Raw genomic sequence first — 13755 nt, 5'->3', positions numbered from 1 at the left:
AACTATTTTCTGAGCTCCAAATTACTTTAAGTTTAAGAATCTTTATCGATTAATATTTCAGCGAATTTAACATTTCTGTTTCTCGCATTTTAAGTTTAAGTTTAAGAATCTTTATCGATTAATATTTCAGCGAATTTAACATTTCTGTTTCTCGCATACAAGATCTAACTCAACTTTTTTTTTGTTTGCAATAAAACAATGTTTGCTTTATATTAGATATTTGATTTACGAGTTGTGAATTCGTGCAGTAAAAAATCTGTAGGAACGTTTTTATGGACCTTGTTATTTGAGGGAAATTTCTGATTGATTTATGCCTAACCATTTATATAAGTTTTTAAGCATATCGTGACACATGTGACTGTTCTCTATGCTTCCAACATACGTTTACAATATACAAATACTTTTATGTACATAATATGCTAGAATGTGAATTTTCAAAATTTAATTTTTGTCTATGAGTCTATGACCTTTTGTGGTTGGTCCGCAATTCGATTTTGCAAAACTTGTTTTTTACTTATGGTAAAAACACTGTCTAGCCTGGCTTGTGCCAGAATTATCGCTCATTATTTTCCCTGATATAGAAAAACCTCGCTCGACATCGGCGTTGTCATGTGATGCAGCTAAAGCTGTGTTCACTATCTTAGTTACAGGAATAAATTTATGTTTATCTGTAGCAGTTTTTTAATAAAAAAAAACTGGATTCTACACTACTTAATTCTGTACTCTGTACTCTAGGTCAGAAATTCGTATTTTAACAAATTCCATTCGTGAAGAGCAAGACCATAGTTGACCTGAATCGAAAGTAACCTGGCGATTCTCACAATACACCTCCGGAAACAATTATAAAGCATTCGCTGATGTTCATACAAACGTTTGTGGATCTAAGTCTTAATTTCTACAAACTTAATTTTTTTTACCGGGATCTCAGCAAAATGTTAAACTTTTACCGAGTTTCGCACAGCCGTGCCCCAGCAAACATGTTTTTTGCCGAGATTTCTGTCAAAATTGCTGAAAATCAGCAAAAAATTTGCCGAAAATCAGCTAACAAACGTCATTTTTGCCGGGATATCAGTTTTTATTTTGCTGGGCAGACGGCTGTGCGGATTTTTGCCGAGCTGCAGAATTAAAAACTGAGTGTGTAGCGATTCAATTGAGGACATTTTTGCCATCACATTTTGGGTGTACACCTGGCGCTTTTAGCATAATACTTCAAATTTATACATTGCTACCAGATTTACATTCGATTCGGTTGATAATAAAAGTAGGTACAAATGATTTTTATTTTGATCTATTTCCAATAGGCGGTGCAAAAATAGTGACTTTAGTGACCATTTTCCGGAAAATAGTGACTTTAGTGACTTTTGGATGCAAATAGTGACTTTTTAGTGACTAGCCTCAAAATAGTGACCAAGTCACTAAAAAGTGACTCGCTACCAGGCCTGCGAAAGGCATCTAAGGTTCGATTTCTCAAAATTAAGCACCTTAATCGAAAAAATATTTGGTAGGCGTAGTAGCGGACACCATCCTTCATAACCGGTACCAAATAGTTTTTCATGAAAAGTTCATAATTTTGAGAAAACCCGCGTTAGATGTCTTTCGCCATACAAACTTCTGGCGGTTAACTCATGCTGGCTATTTTGCGCATATACTATAGCGCCTAGATGTGGTAGCGGCGGGTAGAAAATCAGCCACCGCCAATAATTCATTAACTTTGATTGAACATTTTTGTTGCCAAAAAATCGAATGGTTTTGGTTTTCTCATCATATTTCTTAACCTATTGTGACACTAGACACACTAAGATGATTTTTTTAAATCTGAGTGTTATTTTCTTACGTTTTCTTTTTACTTCGATTTTGGGGGCTTTTTTTCACACGGATTTCGAAATCTTAGCCTTTTTCCTTGACATTTGTTTACGTGGTTTCTTTTACGTCGGTTTAGGGGTCCAACTAGTTTTTTACGCGAGTTATGAGATTTACGCGGTTTACATGCAATTTCAAAAAAAAAATAAAAATTTATGTTTGGCAGAAATCGAATGGGATCTATACGCCATCTCCTGTCTGGAGCTGCGTGATCGTGGTTTTCTTCCGTCTTTTTTTCCCACAACTGAAAGATGGATTCCTGCCACGTGCGTTTCGTTAATGCGCATAAACATGTGGAAGAAATATTACGCTACAGCGCCAGTTTCAATATTTCTACTTTCAGCCGGTCGGTGGTGGCTATCGTTTGTGACTACTGATAATAGCCTTCGTACGTTAGTCGTACATAGGTGCGTAGTCGTGGTGCGCGTCGTGAAATTCCTCGAAGGCTGTTCGAGATTTCCTTTTGAAAATAGATTTGATTTTGGACTCAGCATATAACAACCACCAATCCATTCACAATCCGTAGTTTCCGTTTTACCAATTCCAGTATTGTCTCCTATATTGAAACTCGACGAAATTTTTACACTATGTTTAAAAACTATTTGTGCAATTACATAACATGTGAAAGATTTAGTTCGAAAAATGTATTGGAGGGTATCCACTTCCTTCGGTGGGGTTTGAACCCATGTGCTAGACAGATGCTCTTTCTATTAAACTACGGGGTACCTCTGTGGTCCTTTGAGGAGCACCTGATCGAATAGAATAGACCCCATCTCGCGGTCCTTAGCCTCTTACCCAACAGTTTCTATCCCTACGTCCTCGTGGAGCCTTCTTAGGGAAGATCGGGGAACCAACCCCGCCGGGAACTATGGTTGTATGCTGACAGGGAAAAGGCGGTTTGTTACTCTCCTGGGTTGCAAATCTGATCGAACGACTATTTTCCATGTTAGAAGCAGCTCTGTCTGCAACAGTGTCTGTTCTCCATGTGGCATGGTGGCTGATCATTATCCGAGTGCCAGCGAGGGACTCAAAGCAAAATTGTGCACCATGGTCCACCAGAAATTTAGGTGGAATGGGGTCCTCCGGAAATTTAGAGAGTTGGTGTCAGGTATTGCAAGCAAGCTATAAAAAACAGCTACGAATAATCAGCGAGAGGATACGGACTGGAACAATCACGTGGACGTAGCTTCTCCCACAAATCATGTAACTGCAGCGATAAGAGATAGGAGGAGACGTCATCTTGTTTCCAATCGAAGCGTCAAAAAGTGGTTTCAACAATTTTACATTGTTTATGACGATGAAGGCTGCTTTCATCGGTATCTCGACTCTTACACCGGATATCAATCGCTTTTCATCCTTTTTGACACACATAATCCTGCTACATCAACACAAATTCAGACACTCTTAAATTGCTCCCAGCGCAGAGCTTGAATGCCCTGTTGGAATTTATTCTCGTATTACCATCAAGGCCAAATAACAGTCCTCGAAAAAAAACATCGTCTAAAGATGGTTAACGCATACTATTTAAAAAAAAACATTTTGTATTGTTTTAATTAGAATAAATTATGCCTTGAGAAATTAAGGATGGGCTACCCTCTTCAATCTTGCTCTCTGACAGATGTACCTACGGTATCCTGGCCTATTGACTAATGAAGAAAATAAGCATTGATTCAAAAATTCGCTAGGTTTCAAAGCTATAAAAAAACCTTATTCTTAAAATGTCAGTCAGCAAACCCAACCATAACCGTACAAAAAACTAACGAACAATTGAATGAAAATTTTAAGAGTTGGCAATTTATGATGCCATATCAACTTTAAAAGGAAAAACTCTCCAGTTAATAGATAATTATTTTTTCTGGATATTTTAGGAAAGTTCCTACTTGGTCTATGAGTGATAGCAACTTGCGTCAAATAATCAGTCTGATATGAATATCTAATTGATCACTGATTACTGTGCGGAATAATCACTGTATTGCTAATAGCCTATTCAGAATTCGAGTTTATTGACATGATAAAGATGTCGTAGCCAAGCAAATCCGTCTTCCAATTTGCCTTTTACCAACGAAAACAAGCGCGGAACACCGAAGGATAATTCGCATGTTCACGCCTCAAAAACATAACACTGAATGATCGTTTATTTTCACCGTTCGAATCATCTAGAATTCCTGTCAGTCTACTGAGATTGAATTTCAAATTTCTTCTCATTAGCTTCTAACTTGCATTTCAAATGCCAACTACGATTGAATTTCAAATTCGTTATCATGTTTTCTATTAATGTCATTTTTAAATATTTTAGTTTATTTCATTATTTTTATCATGAAATAAGAAATACGTTCCACTTTATCCATCAATGTAACCAACAAATGCAAATGCATTTTTCAGACTCACTTTATTCCCCATCTTGATGTCAAAGTTCACTCATTTCAAATCATCTCAAATACCTCGTAAATGGTCGTTATCTGAATAGGATTCACTTAGGGCCAATTTCTTCACCTCCGCTTAACTCTTAAGCGGTGCTTACCCATACGATTAAACCTGGTTTAAGGCCTAAGCGGAGGTGAAGAAATCGACCTTTAGACTCTGTCGCATTCCCGAATTAAATTTCAATTTAAACTTGAGAGTTACAGTTCATTATTTATTTATTCAGACTAAGGCCGAAGTGGCCTGTGCGGTATATAAGAGTCTTCTCCATTCGGCTCGGTCCATGGCTATACGTCGCCAACCACGTAGTCTACGGAGGGTCCGCAAGTCATCTTCCACCTGATCGATCCACCTTGCTCGCTGCGCACTTCGCCTTCTTGTGCCCGTCGGATCGTTGTCGAGAACCATTTTCACCGGGTTACTGTCCGACATTCTGGCTACGTGCCCGGTCCACCGCAGTCGTCCGATTGACGCAGTGACGCAGTGTGGTTCTCCCAGCAGCTCATGCAACTCGTTGTTCATTCGCCTCCTCCACGTACCGTCCGTCATCTGCACCCCACCATAGATGGTACGCAGCACTTTCCTTTCGAAAACTTCAAGTGCGCGTTGGTCCTCCACGAACATCGTCCAGGTCTCGTGTCCGTAGAGGACTATCGGTCTAATGAGCGTTTTGTAGATTGTCAGTTTGGTACGGCGGCGAACTCTATTCGATCGGAGCGTCTTGCGGAGTCCAAAGTACGTACGATTTCCAGCCACTATGCGTCTCCGAATTTCTCTGCTGGTGTCATTTTCGGCAGTCACCTGTGAGCCCAAGTACATACACAAATTCTTCTACCACCTCGATTTCGTATCCACCGATGCAAACTCGCGGTGGGTGGCTCACATTGTCTTCTCTTGAACCTCTTCCTATCATGTACTTCGTCTTCGACGTGTTGATGACTAATCCGATCCGCTTAGTTTCCCTCTTCAATCTAATGTAGGCTTCCTCCATCTTCTCAAAGTTACGTGCCATAATATCTATGTCGACGGCGAAGCCCAATAGCTGGACGGACTTATTGAAAATTGTACCACTCGTGTTAATCCCTGCTCTTTGTATTACCCCTTCCAAAGCGATGTTGAATAGCAGACATGAAAGACCATCACCTTGCCGTAACCCTCTGCGGGTTTCGAAGGGACTCGAGAATGCCCCTGAAACTCGAACTACGCACATCACCCGACACATCGTCTCTTTGATCAACCGTGTCAGTTTATCCGGAAAACCGTGTTCGTGCATTAGCTGCCATAGCTGGTCCTGATCGATTGTATCATATGCGGCTTTGAAGTCGATGAATAGATGATGCGTGGGCACGTTGTATTCGCGGCATTTCTGCAGTACTTGGCGAATGGCGAACACCTGGTCCGTGGTGGAGCGTTCGCCCATAAAACCTGCCTGGTACTGCCCCACGAACTCCCTTGCAGTTGGTGCTAGTCGACGGCATAAAATTTGGGAGAGTACCTTGTAGGCGGCGTTCAGCAATGTGATTGCGCGGTAGTTGCTACAATCCAGCTTATCGCCCTTTTTGAAGATGGGACACACGACACCTTCCATCCACTCCTGCGGCAAAACTTCCTCCTCCCAAATCTTGGTAATGACCCAGTGCAGTGCCTCACAACCGTGTTTAAATAGCTCTCCTGGCAGTTGGTCAACCCCAGGGGCTTTGTTGTTCTTCAGCCGGCCAATCTCCTCCTGGATTTCCTGGAGATCCGGAGCCGGTAAAATTATGTCCTGCGCGCGTTCTCCCAGGTCCATCACCATACCGCCATCTTCGTCTGCCACATCGCCATTCAGGTGTTCTTCGTAATGCTGCCGCCACCTTTGGATCACCTCACGCTCGTTCGTAAGAAGGTTACCGTTTATGTCCTTACACGTATCCAGCTGTGGCACGTGGCCCTTACGTGAACGGTTTAACTTCTCATAGAACTTTCGTGTGTTGTTAGCGCGGTACAGTTGCTCCGTCTCTTCACGGTCTCCATCTTCCTGCTGGCGCTTTTTCCTCCGTAAAATCGAGTTTTGCCTGTTCCGCGCCTGTTTATGTCGTGCCTCGTTCGCCCTCGTGCGGTGTTGCAGCAATCTCGCCCATGCTGCATTCTTCTCTTCCGCTAACTGCTCACATTCGCCGTCATACCAGTCGTTTCTCTGATCCGGGGGCACCGTGCCAAGTGCAGCGGTTGCGGTGCTACCAATGGCGGATCGAATATCTCTCTAGCCATCTTCAAGAGACGCTGCGCCTAGCTACTCTTCCGTTGGGAGTGCCACTTCCAGCTACTGCGCGTATTCTTGGGCTAGTCTACCGTCTTGTAGCCGCTCAATGTTAAGCCGCGGCGTCTGACTTCGACGGGTGTTGTACACCGTCGAGAGTTTTGAGCGCAGGCATACTGCAACGAGGTAGTGGTCGGATTCAATATTCGCACTGCGGTAAGTGCGGGCGTTCGTGATGTCGGAGAAGAATTTACCGTCTATTAGAACGTGGTCGATTTGGTTTTCCGTTTCTTGGTTAGGTGATCTCCATGTGGCCTTGTGGATATTTTTGCGGGGAAAGAAGATGCTTCGGACTACCATTCCGCGGGAGGCTGCGAAGTTTATGCATCGTTGGCCGTTGTCATTCGATACGGTGTGCAGACTATCCGGTCCGATGAGCGGTCTATACATTTCCTCCCTTCCTACCTGTGCGTTCATGTCACTGATGACGATTTTGACGTCCCGCAGTGGGCATCCATAATATGTCTGCTCCAGCTGTGCGTAGAACGCTTCTTTCTCGTCGTCGGGTCTCCCTTCGTGTGAAAGTTACAGTTCAATAATTTCCAAATAACGCAGCTCAAAGAACAAGATTACTTTTGACGGAGATCAAATCGTTTTCGACAGATGTCTAATCAGAGCTTAAAATATTCATCTTCATGAAGCAACTTCAGTCCAAATTTTGACAAACATCGCATGATTATTCAAAACGTAGAATGACATAGTCAGACGACTACTCCACCAATTCATTCATTCGATTGTCACTGAATGAGCTTACTATGTGCAGAAAAAAAACATAATTAGCACACTCAGTCAAAAAAACTAGCGATAATCATACGAATATCTTATGTTTTTTTGCTATAAGAATTATTTATAAGCTTTATACGATTTTCTTATAAACTGTGTGTTATACGATCAAGAATGATTTTCATAAGATTGTCTTATGAAAATATTAAGTTGTTTCGGAACTTGTAACAAAATTCATGAGAGAATCTTATGAACATCATGGATTGTTGTATATGAGGGTCATAATATTTTCAGCACGATTTTGATATATGTTGTCCTTTCACAAAAAATAATACAAAAAAGAAATTAATACAAAAAAATCACAAATAAATGTGTAAGAAAAGATTTTATTTTTACCTTTGGGTTATATAAACCATTTTGTAAAGTAACATTTATCTTGGGCAACAATTTTCGTCTGCTGATCAGCATCATGTCTATCGTCCTCAACCTGAAAGGGGACAAAAGGTTCGTCCACCTGATCGGGGACCGAAGGTTCGACGTCAACCACCTCGGTTACTTCTCCATTATCAAGTTCGAGGATTTCGTAGGTCGTTTCCTCATACTCGACTGGGCAACTGTAGAATAATGAATGCGTAGTCCAATACCAAGGAATCCACTTCAAGATTGTTTACTTTAGAATGGGCGCTGATCTGGTGGTATAGTTTATTGAATATTCCCGGAAGGTTTTGCACTTGCCATCGTTTGTTTCCAACGGGAACTCGAAGTTTGAACAGGCGTTTCGTAGGACATGAATCCTGCAGAAGGTAATAATAAGCTCGGAATCGAATCTGTTGCCCTTGCTAAAAAAGTTCGCATCCTTGATTTATACAAATAACCGGTTGGACTGGACTGCCGTTAGGACGGAATTTTTCGTGAACGCTGCTGTCGGTCCACTGGTGGATTCGATCGAGCCCGGACTATGCACAAGAGGCTTTGTTTGAGCATGACGACAGAGAGCGCTTACGCTTGCTGCTGTGCGTGAATCAGATGAATTGATCTCGAACGACTACGGTGCTCGCCGGAGACATCGACTTGTTGATATTTGTTGCTTGTAGCAGCTCGTGAATCAGCAATGGCTGTGATAGTACTTGGATGGCGAAAGCTTTTGCTGGGTCCGGAGTTTTTGCGTCGACAATAAGGTTCTGTATAGAATATAAATTTTGATTTTAGAAGTAAGCAAGAGGATAGGAAACTTTAGGAAAAGTAAATATTTACTTACATTTTTTATCCTCCAATTAACAAACGATTCCTTTAGATGGTATTAAACGATGGTATTATTATTTTTCCGATTGATTAATAACAATGTCAACATATTTCGCCCTCGATTCCGCCATGATGACTCACCATTTCATAAGACTTGTCTCATGAGTTTTTCACATCGAATGTTGTGATGAAAATCATAAGACAATTCTTATGTTCTATTTTTACTATATATGAATAACCTGCATGAACTTCATAAGATAACAAAACGAATTTCATAACAGTGCAATAATTATCATAATGCTACGTTTAGACAAGGCAAGTGAATTGAGCAAGTCGCTTGAATCGAACGCGAATTGAACGTGTAAACACCTTAATTCAATTCACTTGAACGAAAAGAAAGTTGAACATGTTCAACTTTTGGCAAGTCAATTGAATTCAACTGAGTTGCTCAATTCACTTGCCCTGTCAAAACGTAGCATAAGAGGCTCAATGAAAATGAAATTTGATTATTTTTTCACGCTTCATAAGATGGAGCTTATGATATTCCTAAGATAGTTTAGTTGAGTGCATTGTTTATATTGATGCTTACCGTTGAAAGTGCCTCGTGGATGAAAATCAGATTAAGCTCTATGTGATAAATTACTTTACTCATTAAACCGTGTTCAGATTTCAGATAATTTATCAATTTGTAGAATGTGCATAAATATTCAATGACTAATATTCAACCGAATATTGACAGTCCAGAGCCGACTATGAATGTGTCTGGAAGTGAGCTAACAGGTGAAGAGAGATTCATTTGGATGGACGTTACCAAAAATTTTCGATTATTTTACACTCTGTCTAATATTTGTTTTTATAAAAAAGCGATTTGACGTGCTGAATCGATTTTCAACTTTATTGAGTTTTGGCACTTTCTTTGCAAAACTGCTGAGAAGGATCACTTGCGTCAGGAAAATTTAATACAAATAGGGATTAGGATCTCATTCGCCTGTCGGCTTAATCGTATGATAGCGTTTGGACTGAATGTAGGTGAACGGTTCGGCACTTCATTCCATAGCTCTTATATTCATCCCATCAGAAACAAAATTTTGTGATTATTTTCAGCAGTAATCACGCATGTTAGCAAAAGAAGCGACGAGATTGGTGCTGTATTTCTTTGGTTTGCGATGATATGAATATATGTTCAGCGATATGTTAAATGGAACAGTTCCCCTATTAATTTTGGGGGCTCAGAAACTTTACAACAGGGACTACAAGCACCTCCTCCAGATGACACATCGGCTTCAACTAATTCCAGCAAGTCGTGGTATACTTTGTAAACTTTTTGGAAAACGCTGTTTCGACAGGTTGATAACATACCTATACATGGTTTTTTTAAACAAATTTCCGAAAACACAAATTCGTCAGTTTCGGTTGAACCGATTTTTTGTGTTCAGAAAATAAAAACAAATTTTTAAACATTTCGTTTGAATTTCGGTGACTTGAAAGAATTTACTTGAAACGTCGTTTACACAACGATTTTAATAATAATGGATTGAAAATGACTTGGTTAGGAGCTGTACGTACATATACCATGTGGAAAATCTAGGGGGCCCATATACACGCCTCATATAAATTTATCAAAGATATTCATATGAACAATTGTTTACGTTGCATGAAGGGGTTATCTGAAACTGATCAAAATCTGTTCACGGTACATGGACAGCCCCTAATGTTGCTGGTCCTGCGCTTAAGTTGCTTGATACTTTGTAAATATGGTAGTTATTATTGAATTTGCAATCAACTGAATGACTGCCTGAGTTTCTGGGTATGAGAAAAGAAAATCTTTATTAAGGATAATAATTAAAAAATGAATGTATGTCGATAAACTTTTATCAGAGTACGATAACGAAAATTACAATTTTGAGTATATTAATATGAAAGTGTACGACCATTCTAGTTATAAAGGCATATAAAAAATATTTATTACGTTTCGTATTCCAAGAAACTAATGCAAATTTAACGAACTAGTACACCAAATGCTTTTTTGTACTGAATTTTGTCTTTCTCTTATGGTTGATTAACAGTGGAGATATAGTCTAATTTAATGGCCTGACATAATCGCAAAAGTTAATTTTCGTTTAAATTGACGTCGTGAAAATCTCCTTTTGTTTTATTGTTACTTTTTTCAATCACATTTTGTGATTGGTTGTTTGAAGCTTCGCCTTTCGGGCTGTCCAATTCTTCCTCTACTGTAGTTTGAGATAAAATAGAGTCGTTCTTGCTAATTATGCAACCTACTTCTACGCCACTATTAATGGAACCATTTGTCGATTTTTGGTTCAACATGGTATCAGTACCTATTTTCTCTTCAACTTTCTTACCCCGGGGGCCCAGTTTTTCCATCACAAACTGGATAACAACATGCACAACGAATAACAGCAATGCTGCAATTCCAAACCATCTGAAGGTCGCACTACCACCAACTTTGACGAACATATTGCCGGCTATCAAACTGCCCAGTGATACTCCAACTCCTTCAAAGACCGCGCCCACCAAACCCTGCAATTCAAATAGAACGATTATACATCACACTCATATTCATTTGAAAACTCCAGCAAGTTTACCTGCATGGTGGACTCAGTACCCGGTGGTGCTACGATGCTGGCGTACGAAGCCATAGTGGCGTAGAAAAGACCGAACGTGATGCCGTTCATGAACTCGATCGGAATAACCCACCATGGATCGACCAGCAGTGAATACAGCAAAAATCGTACGCCGAATCCCAACAGCACTAAACTCATCGCGTGGATGTGTCCAATTTTTCTTAGGATCCATCCGGAAAGGAAAAAGAAAGGCAGCTCACCGCCGAAGCACTGAATCGACATAACGATCCCCTCGAGCGTTTTGATCCATGTTGTGTGGCCACATCTGTAAAAAGGCCACATTTTCCAAATCATATTATTAATAGTTTTGTTACATTTGGTAAGATGCTGTTTTACATAATGACAATTATTGAGCTTATCTAACATTTTTTGCGAATACCTAAAATTATTATTATTATTAATAGGTGCTCCAAAGAATTCCCGCAGTTGAAAAATCTTACTAATTCAGCATTTAATATGTATACTTACTTCAATACTTTAAAATTAGTGAAATTATAGATTTAAGCAATAATTTCCTCTAAACCCCCGAGAACATGAACTTTTTTGATGCCGATACTGAACTAGCTATACACGTTTGGAACGATACTCTAACTACATAAATATTTTGTTGGGTTTTCATCTTTCACCCTTCTGTAAGCCTTTACATAATTAGTATATGGTCCCCTTTTAGAACTCCGTTTCAGATAGTTGCCAACTCCAATATTCTAAACTGAGCAAGACAAAATTATAACGTATGACTACTCCAACATTAGAGAATTTTTGGAACATCCTTTGTACATTGTTTTTAGATTACCCTTCCTGCAGACTGGCCAGATCCTCCAGGTGCCAAAACAAAAAGTTCCAAATGAGTGCTGTACCAAGACCCACCAGCACGCACCAGCAGAAATATACAACCACCTTGAATGAGACAAATATTTGACTCACATCCCGCAGAATGTTGGTCGACAGTCTTGTTTGAGTGTGCTGAAAAAATATGTCTTTTATTACAAACATCTTCTATCCGGAAATGCATCTAAGCTTGTTACTTACTTTCAATTTTGACGAAACCAGTATGTCAACGGCAATGATAATCACAGTCATGTAGAATACAACGGTGTAGTCTTTGCTTGCTTTTCCATTCGAGAAGTGATCGACCAGAACCCCTGCCAGCAGCGAAAACGTCCCCCAACCAACCGATCCCCATAGTCTCTGGTTACCGTATAAATGGGGTCTGTCTCCTAGCATGTCGAAACAAATAGCATCGCCAACGCTAACCACAACGGCCATACCGGCCCAGCTGAGGATTAAAATAAGAACAGTAACCAGAACTGGTACAGTTTTCTCGCTTCACTGTCACTGATCTTCGTCTCTGTGATGGCTTCCATGATCTCGGTATTATTACATGTTACTTGGCAGCTAGTCCTAAAATCGGTAGTATTGGCAGGACAGTACAAAGGCACCTGGTTGCCGTCGAGTTCGGCTGATTTGAGCATGAAGAACAGGCAGTTGTCAAGTTGCTCGATGTGGCTCATTGGCAGCAGACCCGTCAGTCTTAGTTGATTATCCGTTGGTATGTTCTGTGGATCGCAATACTTCTCCACCTTCCAATATTGACAGATTGTATCCCACATCCATGGTTCCGTCTTACAATCCATCTGGCAGCTTAAAATAGTTGAATTACTTGTAGAGTCGTTCACTATTCCATCGGTAAGGCAACTGTCGAGTGAGGTACCGTTCGGAGGGCAATATCTTAGATCGGAGGCGCCTTCGTGACAATGAAATGAAACTGTCGATTCCTGAGGTATTGCCGGTATGAACATGATCAGAAAAAATGGAACTGCCGAAAGGATCTGTAATTAGGATAAAAAGTGTCTATCAGTCATTAGGTTCACTTTACTGTTCATCTAAACATGTTTGCGATATCGACATATACCTAGTACTGACATGGCTTGATTCGAAATCAAGCCTCTAATGCAATGCAATCAATATCATTATACGCACCTGGAACAGCAAAAACAGTAACTTTTGTCGCTGGAATCTATCGGCAATTATGCCGAACAGCGGCTTCACCAGCATACCAACGATTGGCAGCACGGTGTAGATGGTCCCCACTATGACAGTTGAGAACCCCAGTTGTCGTACCAGGGTCGGCATGTACGGAACAACCGGCGCAGTTCCTGAAAGCAAAAATAGTACATCCATAGTTTTCATAACAAAGTAGTACGCAAAGGATTTCTTATCATGGTAATAAATCGGTCAGTTTTTATTCATCGGGCAGTATAAACAGATGCAAAACACGAATGTATTTCAATAGGAAGTATATGTTCCTTATCTCTTAAATTATTAATTAGGCGGAACATCATACTTGTAACATTGTCTCTAGTTAACTGGGGATAACTTAAAATGAGAATTTTTAATCAGAAGAGATGATATTACTGATCATCCCACTGTAAACTATTTCTACTTTCAATTATTTATTTATTACAACAGAGAGAAGAAAAATTGGCGGAAAATCAGTTTTTTCAGAATAATTTTGGCGTATGTAATTGAATTTTAGATAAAATATTTAATTTGGTGGGTCATGTG

The 13755-nt window shown here is 40.1% G+C and overlaps 1 protein-coding gene across 1 annotated transcript in view; it reads right to left on the bottom strand.

The window, feature by feature from the left end:
• LOC134210923 (major facilitator superfamily domain-containing protein 6-like) overlaps window positions 1-13755 on the bottom strand; it is a 37397-nt gene that overhangs the window by 6892 nt on the left and 16750 nt on the right. The window contains 6 exon segments of the mRNA XM_062687360.1: window positions 10909-11086; window positions 11152-11455; window positions 11984-12153; window positions 12220-12476; window positions 12479-13019; window positions 13171-13346. Coding sequence (XP_062543344.1) covers window positions 10909-11086; window positions 11152-11455; window positions 11984-12153; window positions 12220-12476; window positions 12479-13019; window positions 13171-13346 — 1626 coding nt within the window.

This window comes from Armigeres subalbatus, chromosome 2, assembly GCF_024139115.2.
Source record: "Armigeres subalbatus isolate Guangzhou_Male chromosome 2, GZ_Asu_2, whole genome shotgun sequence".
Classification (NCBI taxonomy): Eukaryota; Metazoa; Arthropoda; class Insecta; order Diptera; family Culicidae; genus Armigeres; species Armigeres subalbatus.
Note: the sequence above shows the minus strand (reverse complement) of the source record. Positions and strands in the feature narration are given on the sequence as shown.